The sequence below is a fragment of the Psammomys obesus genome, unplaced genomic scaffold (assembly GCF_907164565.1).
Source record: "Psammomys obesus unplaced genomic scaffold, mPsaObe1.curated_primary_1811, whole genome shotgun sequence".
NCBI classification, from domain to species: Eukaryota; Metazoa; Chordata; class Mammalia; order Rodentia; family Muridae; genus Psammomys; species Psammomys obesus.
Window position 1 is genome coordinate 4,539,210 of NW_026594462.1, and position 24,996 is coordinate 4,564,205.

The 24,996-nt window shown below is 39.2% G+C and overlaps 1 protein-coding gene across 1 annotated transcript in view; it reads right to left on the minus strand.

The window, feature by feature from the left end:
• Window positions 1–24,996, minus strand: part of Gmds (GDP-mannose 4,6-dehydratase) — a 501,725-nt gene that overhangs the window by 93,156 nt on the left and 383,573 nt on the right. Inside the window, exons 8-9 of the mRNA XM_055619053.1 lie at window positions 17,068–17,186; window positions 1,707–1,803 (exon numbers count right to left, since the gene is read on the minus strand). Coding sequence (XP_055475028.1) covers window positions 1,707–1,803; window positions 17,068–17,186 — 216 coding nt within the window. The remainder of the gene's footprint in view (window positions 1–1,706; window positions 1,804–17,067; window positions 17,187–24,996) is intronic.

Consider the following 24,996-nt stretch of genomic DNA (forward strand, 5'->3'; position numbering starts at 1 on the left):
CTATGCGCACCCACTCACTATTAGCTAAGAACAATCACTCTCTGTGTCAAAGCCTGGCCACGCCCTGTGGGGGGACAATGCAGGACTATACAACCCTACCTCTCCCAAGCCTCTGTTCACTTCCTCTTTATGGATTTCTTTCTCTGTGTAAGAGGCTACATCGAGCATAGCTTGGCGGGGAGGGCAATGAAAAAAAAAAACAACACATTTCAAAGAACGGCTTTCAACAATCCTCACTGGCTTTTCCCGATCTCTGAAGGTTATATGACACACTGGAATTTTGCTGACAACCCAGAGAAAACAGACTCTAACAGGGCTGTTCCACAGCCACTCACTGTACGCACCCTGACCTTCTCTCTGAAGACCCTGCCTTCCATTGTCTTTAGAAGTTTATTTTGAACACCATTAGTTCTGTCATCATAACGAGTATGGATAACATCAAAGTTGTGATATCATGCTATACATTTTATATAAACTTAGAAGAGGAAAATATTTTTCACTAACAGTATACACTATTGACACTAACAATCTATTTCTCTTTATAAAAAATTAGTGTGTGTATGTGTATGCACACTGTCCAACTCATGTCAACTTTAAAAAGTTGGCTCTCCTACTATGTGGGCTCTGGGGATCAAATTCAGTCATTAGCCTTGGTAGCAAGCACCTTTACCCACTGGGCCATTTCCCTGGCCCCTAAATTATTTCTTAATATGAAAACTTTTGTATTTAGAAATTTAGCTATCCATTGAACAGTCAGTCACTATGAAAAAACTATCTTGTTCCAGTTTTGTCCTTTTCCCCTCTCCACAAAGTCCCTATCCTCAAGGAATTTAGAGGTCTGGCAAAGAAGGAAAACATGAAAACAAATGATTATAACAGGTCCTAGAGTAGTGGTTCTCATCCAACTCCTTTCCAGGGGCAGAGGTCAAATGACCCTTTCATAGGGGTTGCGTAAGACCATTGAAAAAACACAGATATTTATATTACAGTTCAAAAATGTAGCAAAATTACAGTTATGAAGTAGCAATAAAAGTAATTTTAAGGTTGGGGTCACCACAACATGAAGAACTGCATTAAAGGGTCACAGCATTAGGAAGGTTGAGAACCACTGTCCTAGAGTGTGCAAGGAAATTATAGAGACAAGAGAGAAATGTTAGTGGAAGAATAATATTGGCTAGAGAAGGATCAGTGAACAAGTTGGTACCTGAGCTGAGCCTTACAGTGTGGGGGAGGTCTCTTTTGACATGTGTGCACATGACTTTGTGCATTAGCATGTTGGTGGGCATATGTGTGAGAGTGTTGCATGCACAGAAAATAAGACAGGTGGCTGGTAAAAAAGGACTCTGTCCCTAGAAACCCTGCAGGTCTAGGGCTTGGTAAAACAGACAGCTTGTGTGTATCAGGGATCATTCCACAGACCAGACCAATGAGATGAGATTTATCCAAGCTATGATCTCCATTCCTGGAATCAGTATTTTCCTGGGTGTGTTTTACTCTTGTTTTTCATTATAGAGCAATAGATTTTTGTGGTGAGAATGGTATCTAAAACTTAATTCTCTGTGTTCTTGTTTGGGAAGTGCCCTGTGGAGTATGCCAGGGAGGCATAGTAGAGAGCTTTGAAGGTTGGCAGCAGGCATTCCAGGAGGGCATTTTCTCAGCCAGCTGGCCAAGTGTGGCCACACACTGGGTGGTGAGGGAGTCCTTACCACTTCAGTTGGTCGGTAGTATTTCAGATCCACAGTCACGTGAACTTTGCCGGTCTCTTTACATCTGCCCACTTCATTTTCATTCTTTCCTTCCCACCTGCAAAGAAGACAAACAATCAGCTCTTAATTGCTTGGTTGCATGTGGCCACACTGTGATGCTCGGGATGGCTTGCCTGTCTTCTCCCTGCAGGAGGGCATAAACGCATTAGCAGTAGGGACAGGCCTGCTCTCAACCTTGTTATTAGAGCAATTGCGGCTTTCAAAACTTTCTGTATTTGTTTGAAAGAAAGTTTCACGATCCCCCTCCAATTCCTTTTAAAAAATATCAAGATGAATTAAAAAATGAGACTTTAGACATAAATAGATTAGTGAAAAAAAAAAGAAAAAGAAAATGGGTAACTTTCAGGGATCTCAATTTTTTTTGTCAGTTTAAAGGTTATTCTTTGTATTCAATAATTATGAATTAATTATTGTCATTTATCTCCCAGTTTGTTTTTTCTTTCATAAGGCAAAGTTAGTATGAGTCCAGTACACCCTATTTGGTGATAAGTTACATACCTTGCTGGTCCTAATGTTTCATCCCTGCATTATGGACTTACTACAGATGATGATGCCTGTCCACAGCATACAACTAGTTGTTCATTTCCTGTCCTCTAACATGCTCTCCCCTGACTTGGCAAGGATGGTCCTAGACTGAGCTTGCCTCACTAAACGTCTGCAATTGACAACAGCGAGGATCCACTACGACCCTCCAGAGTACCCTGGGCGGCATACGTAAGAGGCTCCTAGGCTCAAGAGCAGCTTCAAATGGGAAACTCTATTTATCTGCTTTATATTCTCATTTTTCATAAGGGACAACTAGAGTTGGGGCTGGTGCTGCACATGTGTAAGTCCAGCTACTTGGGAGGTTGAGTCCTGAATCAGGAGGATCTTAAATTCAAGGGCAATGTAGTGACCTCCTCATCTCTGAAAAGAGAACACAAGAGAAAGTTCTTGATTTACTGTTGACCTTGGGATTTCTATAATCTAATATCCCAATAAAAGAACATGCTATGTAGTTTGAGTTATTTTTTTTTAAATACTTTTTGGCAAGGAAAGAAAAGAAATGAAAAAAAAAATCTGACTAATATTTGGCTTCAGTGCTTATCCCTAGAACAAGTTTGCTTTATCAGCTGGGACTGAACACAGGACAGCTCTGGCTCCCCAGATCACTCACAGAAAGGCTCAAAGGGAAGAGGAGAACATTCACTGATTACTTGAATATGTCACAAGTGTCCCTGAAAATGAACATTAAATACTGAAGAACCTTAAATTTCAAGACAGGCTGAATACAGACTGGGCTCATAAACTTTATTTTTGATTAGTCATATGAATATTTGTCAAGTCACCGCTTGGCAACAGAGGGGAAGTATTTGTCTGTTGAAGAAATATTTAGTTTGCTGAATTTCCCAGTGGATTCAAGGCAGATATGAAAAGCATTCTATGACAGAGAATAGTAATAGTATACTGTTTAACTATATAAGCAGTCATTTCCCATAAATTTTATCTTGATCAACTGAAACAGGAGCATTTGGTAATCTCCTAATGTTGGGTAGATAGTCTGACAAGTAATATAGAGCAGAAAATCTCAAAGCAATTAGTTTGAAAAACTCACATTAAGACAGTATGAGAGTGTTTGGGGCAAGAAGATACCTTACAACGAGATGACGTGAAGTGCTGACCACTCTTACTATCTCTCATAAGTATACCCCATATTTTGACTAATATCTGCCACAAAGGAGGAAACTGGTCACAATTTTGGGAAAATCAGAATCTAACTATAAAGTTGATTGTTTTAGTGGGATCTTCTCAGTGATTAGGCTTTCAATTAACAAAAGAGCACGCTTTATTTACTAAGCATCTTTTAACTATATTCTTGCCTACATTTCATACTATACAAAAAGATACAGCTCCAAAAGATTCCTCTATGAAACTATCTCCGGCTGTAAAAGGAATGACAGAAACAACTTTCATAACATTTTTTCTATTCGTAGCCAAGCATTTAGTCTAGGACAAGCAAACTGACTTAACGTATATACATAGATTTCACACACTCTACACACAACACACATATACAATACTCCCTTACTGCATACCACACCACAAAACACACTTATACACAACACACATATATACACACTAAAAAAAATGCAACACACACACACATTCATAAAGCCTTGGTAAAGCCTCTGGACAGATTTCCATTTGGTCACAGAAAGGAGTGAGGCCAGCCAGAAATCTTCAGCTGGAAAGACTGCAAAATTGTTTTTAAAGAGTAAGAGTATAAATACTCTAAAATTATAGTTCATATACACTAGGCTACATAGTGTCCCTTTCTACTCTTCCTTCTTTTACTTCATCTTCCCCTGACCCCATTTATTCCACATCACCATCTTTTCTCTCAAGCTACTCTTTACATCTGGAAAACCAACCCTTTCATCAAGGGCAGAAAAAGAAGCCAAGGTCAGAACTGTTTCTGTGATGCAGTGAATCTGGCCATGGGAATTTTTTATGGTCATGAAAGAAAGCATTTTATTCTTTGTACATTTATTTATTTACTGTGGGTGTATGTGTGTATTGGGAGTAGGGGCAGAGGTGGCATGGCACTTTTGTGAGGTTAGGAGACAACTTTTAGAGTTTGTTCTCTGCTTCCAGCATGTGGATTCTGGAGCTCAAACTCAGGCCATTAGATTTTGAGGCAAGCATCCTTCCAGGATGATCCATATTGCAGGCCAGCATTTCATTCTTATTTATAGCTGATTGCCACTGACAAAAATTTAGAACTGACTACTGTCTCTCCTGGTTGGTTTGCTACTGCAGCAAATAGCTGAGATTTGTAACACTAGCCAAAAGGGGAAAGGTTTAAGGGAGGCTACTCCCCACCTCAGGGGCTTATTAAATGCAAGCCTAAAGGCAGACTTGGGGTTAATTGACTTTGGCACTTCTGGTCCAAGCACCAAACAAGCCTTTCTTGTGGCTGTCTGAACACTGACTTCTGGGCTTCCATCTTAAAAACTGTTGACGACAGTCAAAACAGTCTTGCCCTCCATAATTGATTCATCCATACTGAAAAATCAAATGGAACCATGAAATGGGTCACAGCAGAATGAGTTCAAAGAAACCACCTTCTCATGTGTACTAGATATTCATAAGGGCAGTAAGCAAAAGTTTCAGCCAAGGGTCAAAATCATTCAGTTACAATACAAGAAACACTTGTGTTAACATGTGAAAATAGTAATAGATAACTTGTTGTAACAAGTGAGGCTGAAACTCAAAGCAGAACTTTGGTGTCAATGAAATGACCATATCTTGACGGAGACTAGAGGGTTCAGATAATTAACAGGAATTACTACCCACTAATTCAGATTGACAGCTCCTTAGGCAGAAATCCTGTATAATTCAATTTAATAACTAAATTGTCAATTCCTAATAAGCATTAGAAAAAACAGAAAGCATGGAAGAGCAACAGAATTACTCAAACAAAGAAGATGAGGTCCTATTAAAATCTATTGAATAAATATTTTCTTCAGTGGTAAAGACACTGGCAAGGTACCCATTCTCCTATAAAGAAACCCTTAACCGTGTTCAAGTAAGTAATGAAAATCATTAATGAAAATCACTGGCTCTCTCTCTTTCACACACACACACACACACACACACACACACACACACACACAGAACAGAAAAGGAGAAACTAGATAGGAAAAGGAAGGAGTCTATGGGAGTGTCACAGGAACAAGAAAAGATAATGGGGCTGAATATATTAAATATGTCCTATACCTGTGTATAAAAATGCCACAATGAAATCTATTATTACATAATAATGTATAATAGATGCTAAAAATAGAAATTAATAACTCCTACCTTATGAGGCTAGGAATTTCTTGTGGCTCTTGTAGTAATTGCATTTCATGTTCAAGGTCCTGGGTGCTATCCCCAGCACAATAAGAAAAGAAATATACTCAACCCAGAGTCCTGTTGAAGAAACTCTTAGGACTACTACACCTGATGACTTGACCTGATGACTTGAGAGGCAACACTTCTCCTAGTAAATGAAATGTCCCAGACACTCAATATTTAATCACCAGATAGGAAGGAGGAGTCAGTCCTTAGCTTAGGAAACAACGACCCAGAGAGATCCTAGGATACTGGCTTGCATCTGAAGAGGGATGATGGCATGCATACTTTACTTGGTCCTCAGGTTCCTTTAAAAATGAATAATCTCATGAGGGCTGAAAGAAAAGGGAAAAGACTAGAAGAATCCAATTTTGGAAGCCAGAAGACAAATAAGTGTTGAGGATTCAGCAGAAGCCGCAGTGGGCCACTTGAGAATAAATCCTGGTTGTATTTGCAGAAACCCCAGCATGCTCAGGGAGTGAAACTAGCCCTCATTTCCCCATTCTTCCTTGCTGGGCAACTGCCTCACCCAGCCTGGTGAATAAGGTCACTGGACTGAATGTCACAGGTCCAGGAATAGAGTCCAGACACTGAAAACTAAGGAAATTTAGTGAACGCTGAGGGCTGAGATTCTTGTCCATGTTCCAGCAGGTGGCAGTCAGGTCTACTTCCTTCCAGAGAGTAAGTAGACTGGGAAGTGTCCCCTGGGCATCAGAAACTTTATATCTCAGTGGCCATGTGAGGTAACTTTATAGTGACACAGACAACTATAGGTAAGTTCTAATTATATCTTCAAAGCTTCCAATGTACTCTATTTTCAAATGTAACAGAAAACCAAGAATTACTAGACCAGATAAGTAAGAAAAGCCATATATTTTGAGAAAGGCTCAACAACAAAACAAAATAAAACAATGGCACAAACAAACAAGCAAACAAAAAAATTCATGGAGGAAAGAGAACATGTAGAAGAGAATAAAAAAGAAAACTAAACTAAACTAAATTTTCACATGTACTACCATTCATATCCTCAGAGATATAGTAAAAATAGCAAAGATACAAACTACTATATTTAAGAAAAAAAACAACTTGAGATGCAAGAAATTTTAGAACTTTAATAAGAAAACCATGACTTCAAAATTGAAAAGATTTTTAAGACAAAAGTTAAAAAGATCTCCTAAAAAACAGTACAAAAAGATACAGACATGAAAAGACATTAAGAAAATTCAAGAGTGAGCAGGCATCAGTAGAATAGATTTCCAGAAAGACAGCACATAGGAAATAGAGCATGGTGAATTATCTCAAGGAAGAAGGAAGTTAGAATTTGAGGACTGCTCAGGAGACCAGTATAATAGTATTTCTAGGAAGACAATACAGAAAAATGGGGCAAAGTGAATTATGTTAAGATAAATTTTAAAAATGATCAGCACAGAAACACATGCATTTGTAGACAGAAAGTGGCCATATTATAGGTGGGTCTAGAACCATCTAACATGGAGTTTCACAGTACTAGGACCAAAGGAAGACTACAGCCACTTATCAGAATGAAGAGACAAAGCTGGGAGTCAGATGGCTGCAAATCAAAAGGCAATGGACTCTGGAAACACAGTATGTTATGATAATTCTGAGGACATTATTTTGATATACACCTAAAGTTTTGAAAATGGTGTCAGTAAATAGAGGTCCTAACTTGAGAGGAAAGCTGTGAGTCCATTAGTTGTGTGTGAAGAAGACTATGGATGCCGGTCCTCTTGCCAGCCCAGACTGAGTCAGACTAGAAGGTTTCTGTTTGAGAAAAACATGACAAATAGGCTAAACTTTTATAGGTGATTTAGAAAGTTAGGACAGTGTTTAGGGTGAAGTTAGTAATAAATACCTAGAAAATGAACCAAAGGTACAAAAAACATCTATGAGGGATATGCTAAATAAATGGTAATTGTTCATAAAAGCAAAAGTGGTCAATTTTTTTCTGAAGGTTTCAGCCATGAAACTGAATATGAAGCTAACAAAAAATTAAATATAATAATGGAGTAACAAGAAAATGGAGGTTTGGGACATGTGTAGGAAAAGAGAACAAGCTTTCATGTTGTACAAGAAAAGCCAACAGATAATGCATAGAAGGGAAAGAAATCAAGACCCAGAACTGCAAGATAACCAGGTAAAAGAGTGAAAAGGCACAAGAAGATTTTAAGAAAGGAAGAAACTTAGAATGGAGTAAATAATTACCTTGCAATACATCAAGACAATTTACCAAAGCAGAGAAGGACACATTTCCAACACAAAGAGCTGAGAAAGTTCCCCAATAGCATAATATGTGGGGCTGGCTGGGGAGATGGAGATGGAGGGGAATAGAATGAGATAGACTGTGACAAGTCTTGTAGAAAGAATAGAGATTAAGTTGTGTGCTTAAAACAAAACAAAACAAAACAAAACAAAACAAAAAACCAAAAGAAACAGCTAACAATTTGTAAGCTGAAGTAAGAAAACCACAAACAAGTAATGAGCTTGGCAAGTCTTGGACTGTGATGGGTTAGCTCTTCCTGGCAGCCCTTTTGTATGGTAGATGAAGACATTCTGGAATGACCTATGATGGACTTCATCCTCACCTAGCCAGAACTTCTCTCCAGGCACAGGCTTTCTACCCCATGACTTCCTTACTAATCTGACTTCCTCCTAGTCTCCTGTCACTTTGCCTTTGACATGGGGAAGGCCAATGCCTTTGAAGGCATCAACAATGTGGCAGCTGTAGAACCTAAGAAATGTCTTGCAGGCAGGCAGCTGAGTTTGTAAGAAGCCTGGGGGAGGGGCTGCCTGTAAAATGCAGTCCAAATGTGCGACCTCAGAGACCTCATAGAGAGAGCATCAGAAATGTCCTATGCTGATGGCCAGATATGAAGGAGAATGTGGGGCTAGCAGAAAAGCTGTTGGCCTAGAAATGTTGAGATTTTGAAAGGAAATAGAAGAGGGACTCTGGCTACTAATTGTCAAAGTAGAGGGCAAGGGGAGGAAGGGCAGTGTGGGTTAGAGAAGTGCAGGCCCAGTATTCTGAGTGAAAAAAAAAAAAAAAAAGAGATAAAGCATGATTCCCAAAGGTCAGGAGAGAAGAGAGGGGAGGGGATGGAACTGATATGCCCAAGAGACCAGATGGTCCTGCCCCTGATAGTAGAAGACAGTACTTGTCTACTTGGCACTACGTAGATACCAGCATATCACCTACATACATCCTTTCCCATTGCTGCTGAAATAGAGAATAGCTTTCCTTATCCCTCTTTAGAATCCTCCCATGACATTAATGACCATAATTTCTCATAAGAGGTTCTGGAAGCAAGAAGTCCAGCTGTTTATGTTGTGGTTGGTGAACAACAAGAACAAAATGTAAAATTTAAATCAACCTGAATATACAAGGTGCTTTCTAACAGTTAACAGTTATCCTGCAGGGTTGTATCAGGCCCTTAGGAATGTTAACTGTTAAATCCTGCCAGCTGTCAGGCATCTGCAACTGCTTAAATGGCAGAAAGAAGTTCTGAGAGCTGACTGATGTATGGGTGCCACAATGGTAAGGGGGACTACAACCAAGACAGGAAGGCCAGGGCTTGGATGGGGACATCAACTTAGACTGAGGTGCCTTTCTTTCTGTGGCTGGCATGAGAAGATGGGGCTGGTATCCTATGACAAGGGTACCACAGTGTGTATGTGTGTGTGTGTGTGTGTGTGTGTGTGTGAGAGAGAGAGAGAGAGAGAGAGAGAGAGAGAGAGAGAAAGAGAGTGAGAGAGCAGGTCACGTCCAACATTTTTACTAAAGGTGCTCCATCATGCTCTAGCAGTATGACCAAGAAACTGCAACAGAGGAAAACTACGTTAAAATCTCATTTTCTTATGCTTTATTTCCAGGACATGCATTGTACCAGTACATGCAAAAAGGAGTTGGTGCCTATAGAGAGAAGGGCAAGAGAGAAAGAGAACAAGAGTTCAGGGATGATTCTCCTCAGCTGAAACTGGTAGTGTGAGAATTCTGAGTGCTTCTGCATTGAATTTACATGGCTGGTAAACATGCTCTGACTATTTGTTTCACTTTACTTGTTTTCTTTTATTCAGCTGGGATGTTACTACCCACAGTAAAGGGTGAAGATTGAGTTACTATGCTTTACAAGAAAAAGCAAAATGTCAGACTTACTACAGGGCTGGGAGGAGGAAGGCTCCCAGCCACAGCACTGGCCTTTAGTGATGTCTATACACATCTGCCTTCTTCCCATCTCTATAAATCTGTGCCCCAGTCACTGTGCTAAGCCAGGTATTAGACCTAGGATCTGTCTTTCAAGAGCTTAGAGTTTACTGCCACACAATCTCCTGAGTGAATGATGGCAAGAGACAGACAGGGCACTGTCAAAGCCCAGAAGAGGCCCCTGGCAGAGCTGGTGAGGTGAGAGTGTTGGCAAAGGAAGATACCTGAGCTAAGAGCTGAGAGATGCGTGGGCAGTAGCTGGGGAAAGAGAGGGGTTGTAGGAGCTGGTACTCTTTGTATGCCCATGTGGTCAAGCTGGTCCACCCAGCTCACCAGCTTGCCTGGCAAACACGTAGTTCACTGCACAAGCTGCGGTGCATTTCTCATGCGACCTACCCACCTAGGCTGCTTGCCCTCATCTCAACTATTGTGCACATCCTCCATGTGGCAAGGGTTGAATTTAGTCTATCCCCCTGCACACACCCCTCTCACCTTGATCATGTTGCCCTGACTCCAGGATTGATGTAGGGCATTTGCAAAAGGCTATGTCAATATGTTCATATATATGTTATGTGTTTCTATCAACTGTCACCCAATTATCAAGGACAAAAAATATTTTCTGATTCTCTTTGATGAGCTTGCCTTTGAGAGAAAATGGGGGGGCAAGGACATAGTCACGGAGCATCTACATGGTAGGTATGTTCTGGGAGTCAGGTGTACAGTGCTACTCCAGGACCTATTAGATTCTTGGTTAAAAGCCAGACATGATCCATCACCCAAGACTCAAACCAAACCTTGTCTACACCAATGATCCAAAGACTGTATCACATTTTAATGGGTAAAAACTCCAAGTAACTTAGACATTTTTAGAAATAAACAACAGTAGGAAGTAGACTCCAGCAGGAGGAGATAGGACAGTAAGGAAGAAGCAAGAGAGAGAGAGAGAGAGAGAGAGAGAGAGAGAGAGGAAGATGAAAGATGAAAGAGGAAGGGATGTGAACTACTTTAAATGACAGCTTGGAGCTTACATGAAAGCTAAATAGACCAGACACTTTTGGAGGCCCGACTCTCTAAAGAGAATCTTTAGAATTCTCACAACTGGCAGTTCTATATATGAATAAATTCATAGATCTAACAGCAGTTTCTAAGTGATTATGAATGAGATGAACTGGATTTCTATCATGTAGTACCAAACTCAACACAATTAGATTCTATAGAGCAAAGGTTTGGCAAGCTGCTAAGGTAGTATCCAAGTTCCCACCAGAGAGCTCCAAGTTGGATGGCCTAAAAGCCACTTTTGAAGGTAGCCTTGGAGATGTAGAGCCACTGTAATTCTCCTGACTGCATCTCACAGGGTACCTTCAAAAATACACACGCAGGGTATGTGTATTTGTAAGTTGCTACGTATATATTTTCAACATTCCCCAGTGAAGTCAAGAATTGCTGGTGGCATAGTAAATATTGGTTAGATTTTATAAGAAAGCAAACTATATCTCAAAGTGATTGCACAGTATCATTACCTTCACTACTTCCACATCTTCATTAACATTTAGCATAGTTATAATCGGTTTCTGTATTCTGGCCATTCTAACAGGAGAATTTTGTTATCAGTTTGTACTTTCAATGTGCTTTGCTCAAATACCTAAAAACACTGACCATTGTTTTCTGGCACAGGTATTTATTAAAAAACATGTTCATTTTTTAGTGCACTGTCTTTTTTTTTTTCTCTTTCTCTTTTGAGATAAGGTCTTGACCAGGCCCTTTTGTTCATCAGTCTTCTAAGTTCTGGGACTATAGTGTGTGCCACAATGCTGGGCTTGAGCTATCTTCTTATTGTTGAATTATTAGATTGAAAAATTAGGTTTAAATATCCTATCTATCTATCTATCTATCTATCTATCTATCTATCTATCTATCTATCTATCTATCTATTCCTTTTCTTTCAGACCAGGGCCTCAACTTTTTATTTTGTTACTGCTCACATTTAAAGAACAGAAACTGTAAATCATACCACTGATTTTATAAAGCCACTGTTTTCTCTTTCATTGTAGGTGATCAATTCTGGCCCCATAGAAAGCTGGCAAGTACTACCACTGACCTGCACCTCCAACTTCCATTTAAAAAATGGTTCTTGCCTTTCCTGGCATATGAAATCTTCCCCTTTCTTCTCTGTTAACCTATATGTTCAACAAGAACACGTACACAGCATAAATGCCATAAAAATGATACATTAAACTAGAAAAATAGAAAATATTTGATCTTTGGAAAGGTACCATAACAAAGCTGGAGCAGTACTGTACAGACTAGGATACTACACATGTCCAACATGAGAATTCATTCACCCAAGCTAGAGAGAAGGCTCAGTGGTTAAGATCACGTTCAGCTCTTGCAGAGGACCTCAGTTTGGTTCCCAGCACCCATATCTGGAAGCTTACACTGCTTGTAATTCCAGCTCCAGGAGAGCTCATACTCTTTTCTGGATTCTGAGTGCATCTGCAGTCATATGTGTAATTCCCCATGCCCACATACACATAATGAAAAAGTAAAATATAGACCTTTAAAAAATTTATCAACTCAGTACAAAGCGACTTGAAAATCTACCAAGATTATGAAACTTTTCCACTATATTTTCATCTAGACTTTTTTTTTTTTTAGTTTTGTTTCTTAACGTTTAGATCTATGATTCGTTTTCTATGGTATGAAATGTCTGGTGAGCTTCACCCCCCTTCCTTCTCCCCAACCATTACTGCAGTGTTCCAGCACCATCTGTTGAAAAGACAATCTACTTCCAACTGAATTATGTTGATATCTTTGTGGGAATTCAGCTGGTCATATAAACATGGATCTACTTATGGTCTGTGAGTGTAGCATCATGACAACACCATACAGTTTAAGCCTTAAAGAAATCTAAGAATGTAGCAGTAAGTGTTCTACAGGTTTGGCCTTTTCTAAAACAACCCTGGATCCTCTGCATTTCCATGAGAAATTTAAAGTTGCCTCCTGCTTCCTCCTCTTTCACCTGAAGGCCTTGCTTGCCATGCAGCTCGAGCTGTCCTCACACTTGCAATCTACTTGCTTTAGCTTCCCTGTGGCAGGAACACAGATGTGATCTACCGTGCCAGACTTAGCGTGCTAATCATTTCTATTTTTAAAAACACCACATAGCTTAGACTGATTACACTGAATCTATTGATTGATTTGAAAAAAGCAAACGGTGAGTTCTTCAAGCCAAGAACATGATGTATTTCTTATTATTTAGGGTTTTGCCAAAGTCTTCTAAAACTTGAATAGACAAATATTCCTGGTGTTGTAAAACTGGCCTCTGAAAGTGTCGTGTTTTCTAATCTTCTGTGAGTGGCATTTTTATTTCAGCTGTAATTGTCTGTTGTTTTTATTCTTAAATATAATTGACTTTATATATAGACCTTGCATCTTATGAGTGTATTAAATAATATGCTTGAGATCCTTGGCTTGATCCCCAACACAGCTCTCTAACTCTAGGACTCTGGAGGGAGAGGCCAGAGGAATTAGAGTTCAAGGCTATCCTCCATTACTTGGAGAGCTTGAGACTTGCTTGGGCTATATACCTGTTTCATGGGAAAATAAAACAAAAGAAAACAAACAAAAAAGGAAGCTTTTCTTTTTAGCATTTCTTTTTCTTGTTTTGATTACATGGTGTAGTGATCTTTCTTTGTTTTTGTTTGGAATTTATTATGATTTCTAGGTCTACATTTTCATCAAATCAGGAAGGAAAATGATACTTACTTAATTTTTTCTGTGCACATCCTCTGCTCCTGTGACTTCAAATACACCCATCACAATTCTTGGTAACTGACCCACGGGAAACTCCTTTTCTCTCCTAACAATTCTTTTCCTTCTAGGTTTCTTTTGCTTCATTTCTATCACTGTGTCTACACATTCTCTGCGTTCTTTCCAGTATGTAATTTGCTCAATGTCAATAATAAAATTTTTATTACAGAAGCTTAGTTTTTTTAATCTCTTAAAGTTCTACCTAATTTTAAAAATATGTTCTTTCCATGGTACCTAGGTCTTTTTAAAAATAATGAATACAGTTTCAACAGGTATCAATGTATTTGTGTTTTTACATCATCTTCATTAGTGCTTAGTCTGTTCTTATTGTTTTATTGCTATTGTGACTGTGGATTATGTGCTTATGTTTTCTTGCTTTTTGACATACCTATTAATATTGGACTGACACCTGAATATAATAAATTCTATCCAGTCTGGTAAGACTATACCGTTTCATTTGAAAACTTCTGGGTTTTACAATGCCCAAACACTGTTATTTGTGTTCTATTAGATCCTCTGAAAACCTCTAGTCAAACTTTCTCACTCTGACTCTAGAGTGGCGTTTCCTTTTGGGGTTATCTTGTTTTTCAGACATAGACTTCTAGAAATTTGATTGTACCCAGTAATCCTCAGGATGATCTAGATGTCTAGATCTAGTCTTGGGTGAACTTGAAGAAACAGTCAGCTCCTTGCTCCAAGAGTATGTTTTGTCTAAGTTTGTGGAGCTTGTCATATACCTACACCTTAGTATTATTAAGCAAAGATTCAAGAGGACCTCTGTGCAGATCTCCTAAGTGTCCTTTTTTTTTTTTTTTTAAATAGATTCCATAAAGCTCTGCACCACAAAGTCTAGGTCCTTCAGACTCTTAGGGAAGTTCTCAGCTTGAGGGTCCCTTTCTGAACTCATGGTTCACTATGTCTCAAGAAGGGAGTCAAGGCAATTTAGAACTCAATGCTGATATTTTATTAGGGACCACAGTCTTGTATTGTCTTTGTCTAATGTCTAAAATAACGATTTCATGCATTTTTATCTAGTTTACCAGTTAAGTTAAAAGGTTTGAGTATGGGGGTGCACGCCTTTAATTTCAGGAAGCAAAAGCAAGTCAATCTCTATGAATTCAAGGCCAGCATGGTCTATACAGAATGTTCCAGGACAGGTAGGGCACTGATAAATGACTGAAAATAAAAGATTTAGGCTAGATTCCTTTATTTCAACATGGCTAGAAACTATAATCTTTTCATATGTTTTAAAAGGAAATCTTAGAAAATAGTTTGTCTGCACTTAAAATGTTAAACGTTTTACCACATGATATACAAATGAAAAGGAGTTATTGTTTTTATTGTTTAGTGTGATGGAAAAGTTTAGAAAAGTCTAGTCGTGATGGCCATATAAAACTGCAAATGTAATAAATGCTTTCGAATTGTATATTATAATTAAACTAGAAAAGAATTCCCTGTAGTGATTTATCACTAATGTTTACATATTCCAAAAATATTTTGTGCAATGTTATAAGCATGAGTAGTGCATGGTGCTGCACTGGGTGAGCTTGTATGAAGGACAGCACACCAACTGCTAGAATGCTAGTGGGATTCTGAAGGGTGGATGGATGGAAGCAGAATATCAGTCTGGGTTTCCAGGAACTGAGAGCCTCTTATGTTTATGTAATAGAATGTCATTATTTGTAGGTGATATACACAAGTATAGGATTACAGAATTTTAAGTCGCAGCTATTTTAATGGCCCAGAGAAAAGAAAAGTATAACATATTTGAAACTCTTCTGTAGATTTTCAGTGATTACAGATTTTAAAAATATAAAATAAAAGCTAGGTGGTGGTGGCGGCACACGTCTTTAATCCCAACACACAGAGGCAGATAGATCTCTGAGTTTGAGGCCAGCCTGGTGTACAGAGAAAATCTGAGGACAGACAGGGATAAGCAGAAAAAAGCTGCATCAAAAAAACAAACAAACAAACAAACAAACAAACAAAACAAACAAACAAAAACAAAACAAAAAAAAAAAAACAACTAACTATAGAGCTGGCCCCACCCCTCATCTGCTGTCGGGTGGCATGGGTAAGAGAGAAATACCCTCCACTCTCTCAACCTTTGCCAACTGTGGAAGGTGGGTGAGCTGGCTCTGAGGTCATGAAAGCTGGAGAGCTGGCCCCACCCCTCACTAGCTGCACTCAGGAAAGCAGGCCCTGCACCTTGCCTAGGAAGCATAGTAGAGCTAGACCTGGTGGTAAAGACACAGTTGAGCCTTCCAGGAGGACATGAGAATCCTGCCCCTTGACAGCCTCAGCACTGGGTGAGCTAATGGGGACAGTTCTTTTTTTTTTTTTTTGTACTGCTTATTTTATTTAACAAGTATGTTATTGCACACTGCCATACTTTCTTTTGCTATCTTCTTTTATCAATTCAACTGCCATCTGATTGAATACTTGGTATATTTGTCTTCTGACTACTACCCTCTACTTACATCCAAACTCTTAGTTATCATAAGCCTGGGGACAGTTCTTGAGAGCTCAACCTGGTGGTGTGGGTGCAGGAGAGCTACTGGGCTGACCAACACAGCTACCTCCCAGGCCCAAATTCAGGGCTTTAATTTGGCCTACCCAACTATGAGCTGCTGAAGGGCGTGAAAGTGCAGATCCAAAGTTGTAGGATTTCCATGACACGGGGCAACAATAGTATATATGAGAAGAATCCCTGTGAGGATCCAGTACAGATAATATAGCAGAAGCCAGAGACAGCAAAACAGACCACTGACTCATTGAAATGAAGGTTTGCAAGTAAAGATGTGTGGACAAAAGGCCATACTGTATGACACACTGTGACACACTACAGCTTCCACAACAAGATTTTTTTTATTCTATCTTATTTTCTTTTCTTTTATGGGGGAGGTTGCTTGGACAGAGGGAGGATATGAAGGAATGTGGAGATGAATGGGATTAGGGTGTATGATGTAAAATTTACAAAGAATCAATAAAAAGTTAAAAATTCTTTGAAGAAACAAAAAAATTATATATGTATATATACAAATATATCTATGTATATATGAAGGCAGTGAAAATTATTGAGTATATGTTTATATTAGTCTCATGAAAAGATACAATTAGCCATGGTAAAGTCATTATACAACACAGAATTCACCTTACCATAAATCTTAAATTGAAAAAAATTCATTAAAAATTAAAAGAAAGTAAATCTTGACAAGACGGGGTTCAGAAGCCGCTGAGGATCTGACACACTAGCTGGAGCTGGATGTGAGACTCCTAAAGGATCTCCTGCATTGCTGTCTAAGAGGCTGGGAGAGGCAGAACAGAAGCGGGATCAGTGGAAGAGCATGGACAACACCTGGTAACAAGCAGGAAGCAACCAGCAGGTATACTTACACAATGGTTTTTCCGATGTGCATGAACGACTTTTCAACAAATTCACGGACACTATGAACTTCCCCAGTAGCTATGACAAAGTCCTCTGGCTCATCATTCTGTAACATCAGCCACATGGCCTAGAGAGAAAGGAGTAAATTCATGTGAAAGTTACACCAGTGATCACTATGGGAATGTAATATCACAGCATATAATTGAATATGGAAAAGTACAGCTGGAAAATGAGTGTGAACTTAATGCAATATTCTGATTAGGAAGGCTGGCTCTCATAAGTTAATGTACATCAGAAAAACCCGAGGAACATATTGGTGTGAACACTTGGCCTATTATGGACTCTAGGAATCTATTTTCAGCAGATCAGGAGATTCTACACAAAAGCTCAGCAGATCAGGAGATCCTACACAAAAGTTCTCCAGACCACAACTCAGGAGGAAAATATTAATCAATATTTAATTGTCCTTCATGTCACAGATGGCAGGCAAAAAAAACCCCTCTTTTGAACAGATGAAAAGTCCTGAAAAGTAGAACCCCATTTCTTAACAATGAAGTTGAAAGCTCAACAGTAAAACAGAAACAAGCAAGAAACATTAGCAAAGAAAAAGTCACATAATAGAAAATACTAGCATTTTAACAAGTTGTCAACAAGATATTCAGCCTTCATACTGTTGCAGAAATGGACATATTGAGAGTTAGAGAAGATGTTTAGGACAAATGAAGCAACATTTTGAAGCATGAAATAGGAGCAATTGCCACAATCTGACTCTACTTGCTTAGAAAAACATTTATCAATAGCATGTAGGCCTACAGCTTCCACAGCTTCTTAGAATTACATTTCAATTACACAGGATACACACACGCACACACACACATACATATACATACATATATATATATATATATATATATGGTAGCTGATGTTACAGAATACATAATATTCATACACACACATACACATGGAATACAGATTATGGTGCTAGAGAGATGGCTCAGTGTTTCATACTACTTTATGCCTCCAAGAAGACTAGAATTTGATTCGCAGTATTCACACCAGGCAGCATCAATTGTCTGCTCCAGAGATCTGACCTCTCTATCCCCATGGACACCTGTACTCATGTACACACACACACTCAAAAATAATTTTTTTAAAAATAGGTGTAGCAGGACTCTGACAAGAACATGGTCATGTTTCTTTAAGAAAGATCCCTGCAAGGCTGAAGATAATATAGTTTAGTGGCTTCATCTCTAGCAAATATGCTTCCAACCCCAAATCTCAAGAAATGTTTGTAGCAGCTTTATTTGTAATAGCCAGAAGCTGGAAACAACCCAGATGCTCCTCAGTTGAGGAATGGATACAGAAATTGTGGCACATCTCCACAATGGAATATTTTTCAGCGATAAAAAACAAGGAAATCATGAAATTTGCATGTAAATGGTGGGAACTAGAAAAGATCATCCTGAGTGAGGTATCCCAGAAGCAGAAAGACACACAGGGTATATATTCACTCATAAGTAGATATTAGACATATAATACAGCTAAAATCTGTACACCTAAGAAGAAAAGTTTAATCTCCATTACAATTACCCATTTCACAGAATAAAAACAGGCAAAAAAGAATCTGCATTTCAGTGTGACACAGCCTCAGAGTCCTGCTTACTTAAGCACTTGTTCTAATTTAGAGAGAAGGACTTCAGTGAGTCTCTCCTATCAACCACTGGAAGAGATGAAACTAGTCACCAAAACCAGCGAGCCAGCCCTCTAAGCGTCTCTTAGAAAATGTCACCAAAATTTTAATTCCTGTATATCTATCTGTCTGTTTATTTATTCATTTGTTTATTTGTACACAAACCCTTTAACAAAATAAAATGTATATATTCTTTCCTTTGAAATTATTTTGCATATATAATACCTTTGGTTCACTACTGCTTTGCATTATATTTATGTTCTGAGATAAATAAAAATTTGTGTAATTTTCCATGCCTTGTAGCACATTTGGGTAGGACAATGGAAATAACCTTGACCTTGAGTCAGTGAAACATGCTATAAAGACATTGTCAGAAGAAATTGTCTTGGTAAGAAAAAAACTTCATCACACACACATAGATTATGCTATCCTCCTGCCTCAGGCTACTACTTTCTGGACATAGCATCATACCCAGCTGAACAGTCAGTTTTATACATGTTAATGAAATAGCTGTAGTGTGATTTTATACTAAAATATCAGTCAGAATACTTTTTTAAATGGAAAAAATATATTGAAATCATTGAAAAAAGATAATCAGTGAGAATACTTTTTAAATGTTATACTGCCATTATTGTGACTAATAAAATTTGACCAGTTTTTAAAATACAAGCTGCCAGCAGATGGTGTCTGCATGGTTTGGAAGCCCTGCTTACTATTAAGAACTGAGGGCCAGAGAAAGAGCAGAGATGAACTCAGAATGGGCAGACAGCATTGACACATGAGCACAGACGTGGGGCTCCTTGTAGGCTCTGCTTGATCATGCTCCTCATAACATGGAATGTATGCTCTCCCTAATTTGTCTTGGAAAGATGATCTCTGCTCCCATGCTCTGGACAAGGGTCCTGAGTCCTGCTTCTGGGATGACATTGTGTCTCTCTGGGTTCCCTGTGGACTAACCACATAAAGCACTGGTGGCTGCCGGGGCCCAAGCTGCCCCTTAGTGCCCTTTCTCACTAAGGAACCTTTATCTCTCTTGACTGGGTGAAAACCAGCAGCATGCCAAGGCACAAACATGTATGCACATGCACGTGCACACACACACACACATGCACAGACACACAGATACACACACACACACACACACACACACACACACTTTGGTTTTTGCCAAACTATTTCTAGAGTTTTAGGAAAAATTATATTTCTAGCTAGAATTTCTGTTTGAATATTTGTAAGAGGGATTAGATATTAATAGAGTAAATACAATTAAGTATGTTTGACTCAGATTTCCATTCTAAAAATAACATTTTAGATAGACATTTCAGGACCAGTAAGCTGATTTTTTTTTTTTAATTCAAATCTCCTATAGCTCCCCCCTTCCCCTGCCCCATGTGGAAGGAAACAGCTTCTGGTCTGTCTACGTGAGGCCAGGCCAGGACCTTAGGACTTGTATGCTCCTGGCAGGAATGGAGAAGTAGGAGCCTCTTGCTTACATGGGAGCCAGAGCCAAGAGTCTGCTCTTTCTTTCCATCAGACTATCTGGCCCTTTGACCTATCAATTTCTAGGCATTTCCTCTACAGTTCCTACTGTGCCAGACTCCAGTCTGGGAATGGGAGGGAAAGGATATACAATTCCAGATCTATTTGTTATTGCTAAAGAGTTTACCGGCCTTAACAGAGGGAAAGAGCTTTGTTTAAGTTTCCACAGAGCATAATTAATGATTATTGACTGGTAAATGAAGAACAGGTGACACTCTGGATTAGAAGATAAATGATCCTGTGTTCTAGTGTGATAATGGGTTAGAAATTTGCCACGAAGCCTAGGCTGAGGGCATCCCCTCCTAATGCCAGATCATGTCCAGGAAACAAAGGCCCCTGTGTGAGGAGGATACAGCCATCGCCTCCGTGTTCAGCTGCACACACTGATCTGCTCCATTTGTTCTCTGATGGATGGCACAACCAAGGCGAGAGTTCACCCATTCTCACCTTCCTGTTCACATGTGGGATCACATGACCCATGACAGGATGGGCCACAGGCTGTGAGCAAATCACCAGCTAACTTTGGCTTCTGAAAGTAGAAGCAGTCTGGAGGTTATATGTTTTAGAGGTCAGTGTTCTCCTCTGTCTCTCAAGGAATCAAAGAGGAAAAGCAGGAGTCATCCTGCATTCTTTTGGTGCCCTTTAAGGATGTGACTGACTCAGCCACTTCCTCAGATACTTATTTACTTTCAGTCTTGACCTGATTACTAAGCCCTCCCTCCCCACACTCCTGCTTTTTCATCTATCCCACAGGGAGGAAAGCAAATTACTTAAGGGATGTACCAGAGCAAGATTCTTCCCCATGAAAATGTCCTTCAGTGGCAAGAGAACAATGCAATTTTCAACTCACATCTCAAATTTATTTTTCATTAAAGGCCTGTGAGGTTAAGGGAAATCTGATGCTATACAATTGACATTTGACAGTCAAGTTAAGATGGTATGGATATTATATTCATAATATGCTTTCTTGTAACTATATAGCTAAACTATCTGTCTTAAAAATCTAATCTAGAGGAAAAAAAACTTAACATTTAAAAGTTTCAGACAAAAACAGCCTTTCATAGCCTTCTGTTCAGCTCTTCAAATGATAAACGTGAATACAAGAGGTTCAGGAGGCCTTGTTGAAAGGCCGGTCTTCCTTGCTCAGGAAGTTACCAGCTCTAGTAGCTGCTCACAGTGGCCCAGTGAAGGAGAACACCCAAAGTACATCACCACAGACGACTGACTACATTGATTCCATGCATGCCTTTTGGGGTATGTGTGTGTTTGTCTTAAAAACCTGGATTCTACAATTGCTTCCACTTTGCCATTAATCTCCAGTTCGGTATCCAGGCTGCAAACACTGATTAACTGAGTTGGCGCCCATGAATAACAGGATTGGTTAATCAAGGTGATGTTTAACTATGTATATTTGACTGCAGCTTTTTTAAGCTTGGCATTTTTTTTTTTTTGCTTATGTGCTATTTTTATTTATTATATGTGTGTGTGTATGTGTTAGCTATCATAAAACAATGTTTATGTACATACATTCACAAAATATAAAGGAGAAAATCTAGGAAGTAACTCTAATGCATGTCATCTAGGCTGGAGGTGTAGCTCAGAGGAGAGCGTTTGCCCACCATGTACAACACTGTGGAATTAATCTTCAGTAAGAAGAAAAAAAATCAAAACAAACTAACTAACTCACCAAGCAATAAAACAAAAATCTATAATACAACAATGATTTTTATAATGTAAATTTTCTGGGCAGTGGTGGTACATACCTTTAACCCCAGCAATTGGAAGGCAGAGGCAGGTGGATGTCTGACTAGGCCCGGCTGTTCTACAGAGTTTCAGGATAACCAAGGCTATACAGAGAAACCTTGTCTTGAAAAAAAAAGAAAGAAAGAAAAAGTGAATCTGAACAAATTGAAAGTAAAGTTAGAAATAAAGGATGCCAGATGGAACTCTTCCTATGTATGCTTTATGTTTAGACTTTACTTTGCACAAGTTTTTTTTTGTTTTTTTTTTTTTGTTTTTTTTAATGAGAGTCTGGTAGTCACAGTTTGGGTTAACACCTTAGTGGATACAAGGTAGGCCAAGCCATAAACTATATGTAATGCCAGTAGGCTAGTTTCAGGATTAGCTCAGGAGAATCCCTCTACCACAACTTATTTGTTTGTTTTTGTATCCAAGATAGGCTTTCATCAAGTTCAGGCTGGCCTCAAACTGAACTCCTGATCCTCCTTGCCTCTACCTCCCAAGAGCTGGAACTGCAGGCATGTGCCATTATGCCTTGCTCTTTGATATGACTAAGAAACAAAAATCCCAATTAATAAAGAATTAAGAAATCCAATTAAGAAAAATAAAATTATGTAAACAAAATGAAGTAGCATTAAGAAAAAAAAAAAGGCCTAGCATGATGGTACTCTAAATTTATCCAGGGGCCAAACCAGTGGCATGTATACTCCACTGAGTAAAAGTCCTTTAGATATTTTAAAGATTCAGTTACTGAATACTAATAGATAAGAAAACTAATAGATAAGAAATTATTAAGATCAACAATTAATAAGTCAGACCTTATGAAATGGAAAAGCTTCTATAAGGCAAAGACAATGTTATTTGGACAAAGCAGCAGCCTACAGAATGTGAAAAGATTTTTACCGGTTCCACATCCAATTGAAGACTAATATCCAACACATAAAAAGAACTCAAGAAATTAGATAACAAAAATCCCCAAATAATCCAATTAAAAAAGGGGTACATATCTAAATAGAGAACTCTTTTTTTAATATTTATTAATTACACTTTATTCATTTTGTATCCCCCCATAAGCCCCTCCCTCCTCCCCTGCCGATCCCACCCTCCCTCCCCTTTCTGCATGCATGTCACTCCCCAAGTCCACTGATAGGGGAGGTTCTCCTCTTCTTTCTGATCTTAGTCTATCAGTTCTCATCAAAAGTGGCTGCATTGTCCTCTACTGTGGCCTGGTAAGGCTGCTCCCCCCTCAGGGGGAAGTGATCAACGAGCAGGCCAATCAGATTATGTCAGAGGCAGTCCCTCTTCCCATTACTATGTAACTCACTTGGACACTGAACTGCCATGGGCTACACCTGTGCAGGGGTTCCAGGTCATCTCCACAAATAGTCCTTGGTTGGAGTATGATTTTCTGGGAAGTTCCCTGTGTTCAAATTATCTTGTTCTGTTGCTCTCCTTGTGGAGTTCCCGTCCCCTCCAGCTCTTACTATTTCCCACTTCTTACATAAAATTCCATTCACTCTGCCCATCAGTTGGCCATCAGGCTCAGCATCTGCTTTGACAGTCTATACTGCAGAAGCTTTCAGAGGCCCTCTGTGGCAGGTTTCAAGGTTGTTTCCTGTTTTCTTCTGGCTTTCAGAGGCCCTCTGTAGCAGGTTCCGAGGTTGTTTCCTATTTTCTTTTTCTTCTGATGTCCATCCTCTTTGCCTTTCAGGATGGGGATTGAACATTTTAGTTAGGGTCCTCTCTTTTGCTTAGTTTGTTTAGATGTACAGATTTTAGTGGGTTAATTTATATTGTATGTTTATATGAGTGAGTATATGGACAACACATGCTGGAGAGGTTGTGGAGAAAGGGGACCCTCCTCCACTGCTGGTGGGAATGTAAACTGGTACAACCACTCTGGAAATCAATCTGGCGCTTTCTCAGACAACTAGGAATAGCGCTTCCTCAAGATCCAGCCATACCACTCCTAGGCATATACCCAAAAGAGGCGCAAGTACACAAAAAGGACATTTGCTCAACCATGTTTGTAGCAGCTTTATTTGTAATAGCCAGAAGCTGGAAACAACCCAGATGCCCCTTAACTGAAGAATGGATGCAGAAACTGTGGTACATCTATACAGTGGAGTATTACTCAGCAATGAAAAATAAGGAAATCATGAAATTTGCAGGTAAATGGTGGGACCTGGAAAGGATCATCCTGAGTGAGTTGTCCCAGAGAACTCTTAATAGAGGAAATTCAAATGGTTGAGAGCACTTTTAAGTAATGTTCAGCATCCTTAGTCATTAGGGAATTGTAAATCAAAACCACTTTGAGATTTCATGTTACAGCTGTTAGAACAGCTAAGATCAATGCCACAAACTCATGCAGGTGAGGATATGGAATAGGAGAACACACGTCCATTGCTGGGGAAGTACAAACTTACACAGCCACCACTGTGAAAATCAGTGTGGCGGTTCTTCAGAAATATGGGAACTTATCTCCTTCAAGACCCATCTATACCACTGTGGCAGTCTGAATAAAAATGATTCCATAGGCTCATAGGAACTTGCACTATTAGCAGTTGTGGCCTTGCTGGAATATTCGTGGCATTGTTAGAGGAAGTTTGTCACAGAGTTGAAGGTGGGAGGGTTGTTGGTATAATGTTCTTTTGGAATGTATTCACTTTACTCTTGTTTATTCAAGTGCTGATTTTTCTCCAAAACTCTTGTTTCAATCTGGACATTGCACTGTGATATTTATTTTAAGCATCACCTGTCTCAACTTTGTGTAAATATGCCAAAATAAAGCAACTAGCCAAATAATGTTGAGCAAGGGAAAAGAAGCAGGAAGAGAGGGAGGAGTCAGAGGACAGGAAGGTGGGAGGCAGAGGAGGAGGAGAGAAGGGCAGACAAGAGCTGGGAGAACAGAGGCAGGAGCAGAGATCTTGGAATGATGTGGAGAGATGGACTGGACCTAATATATCAC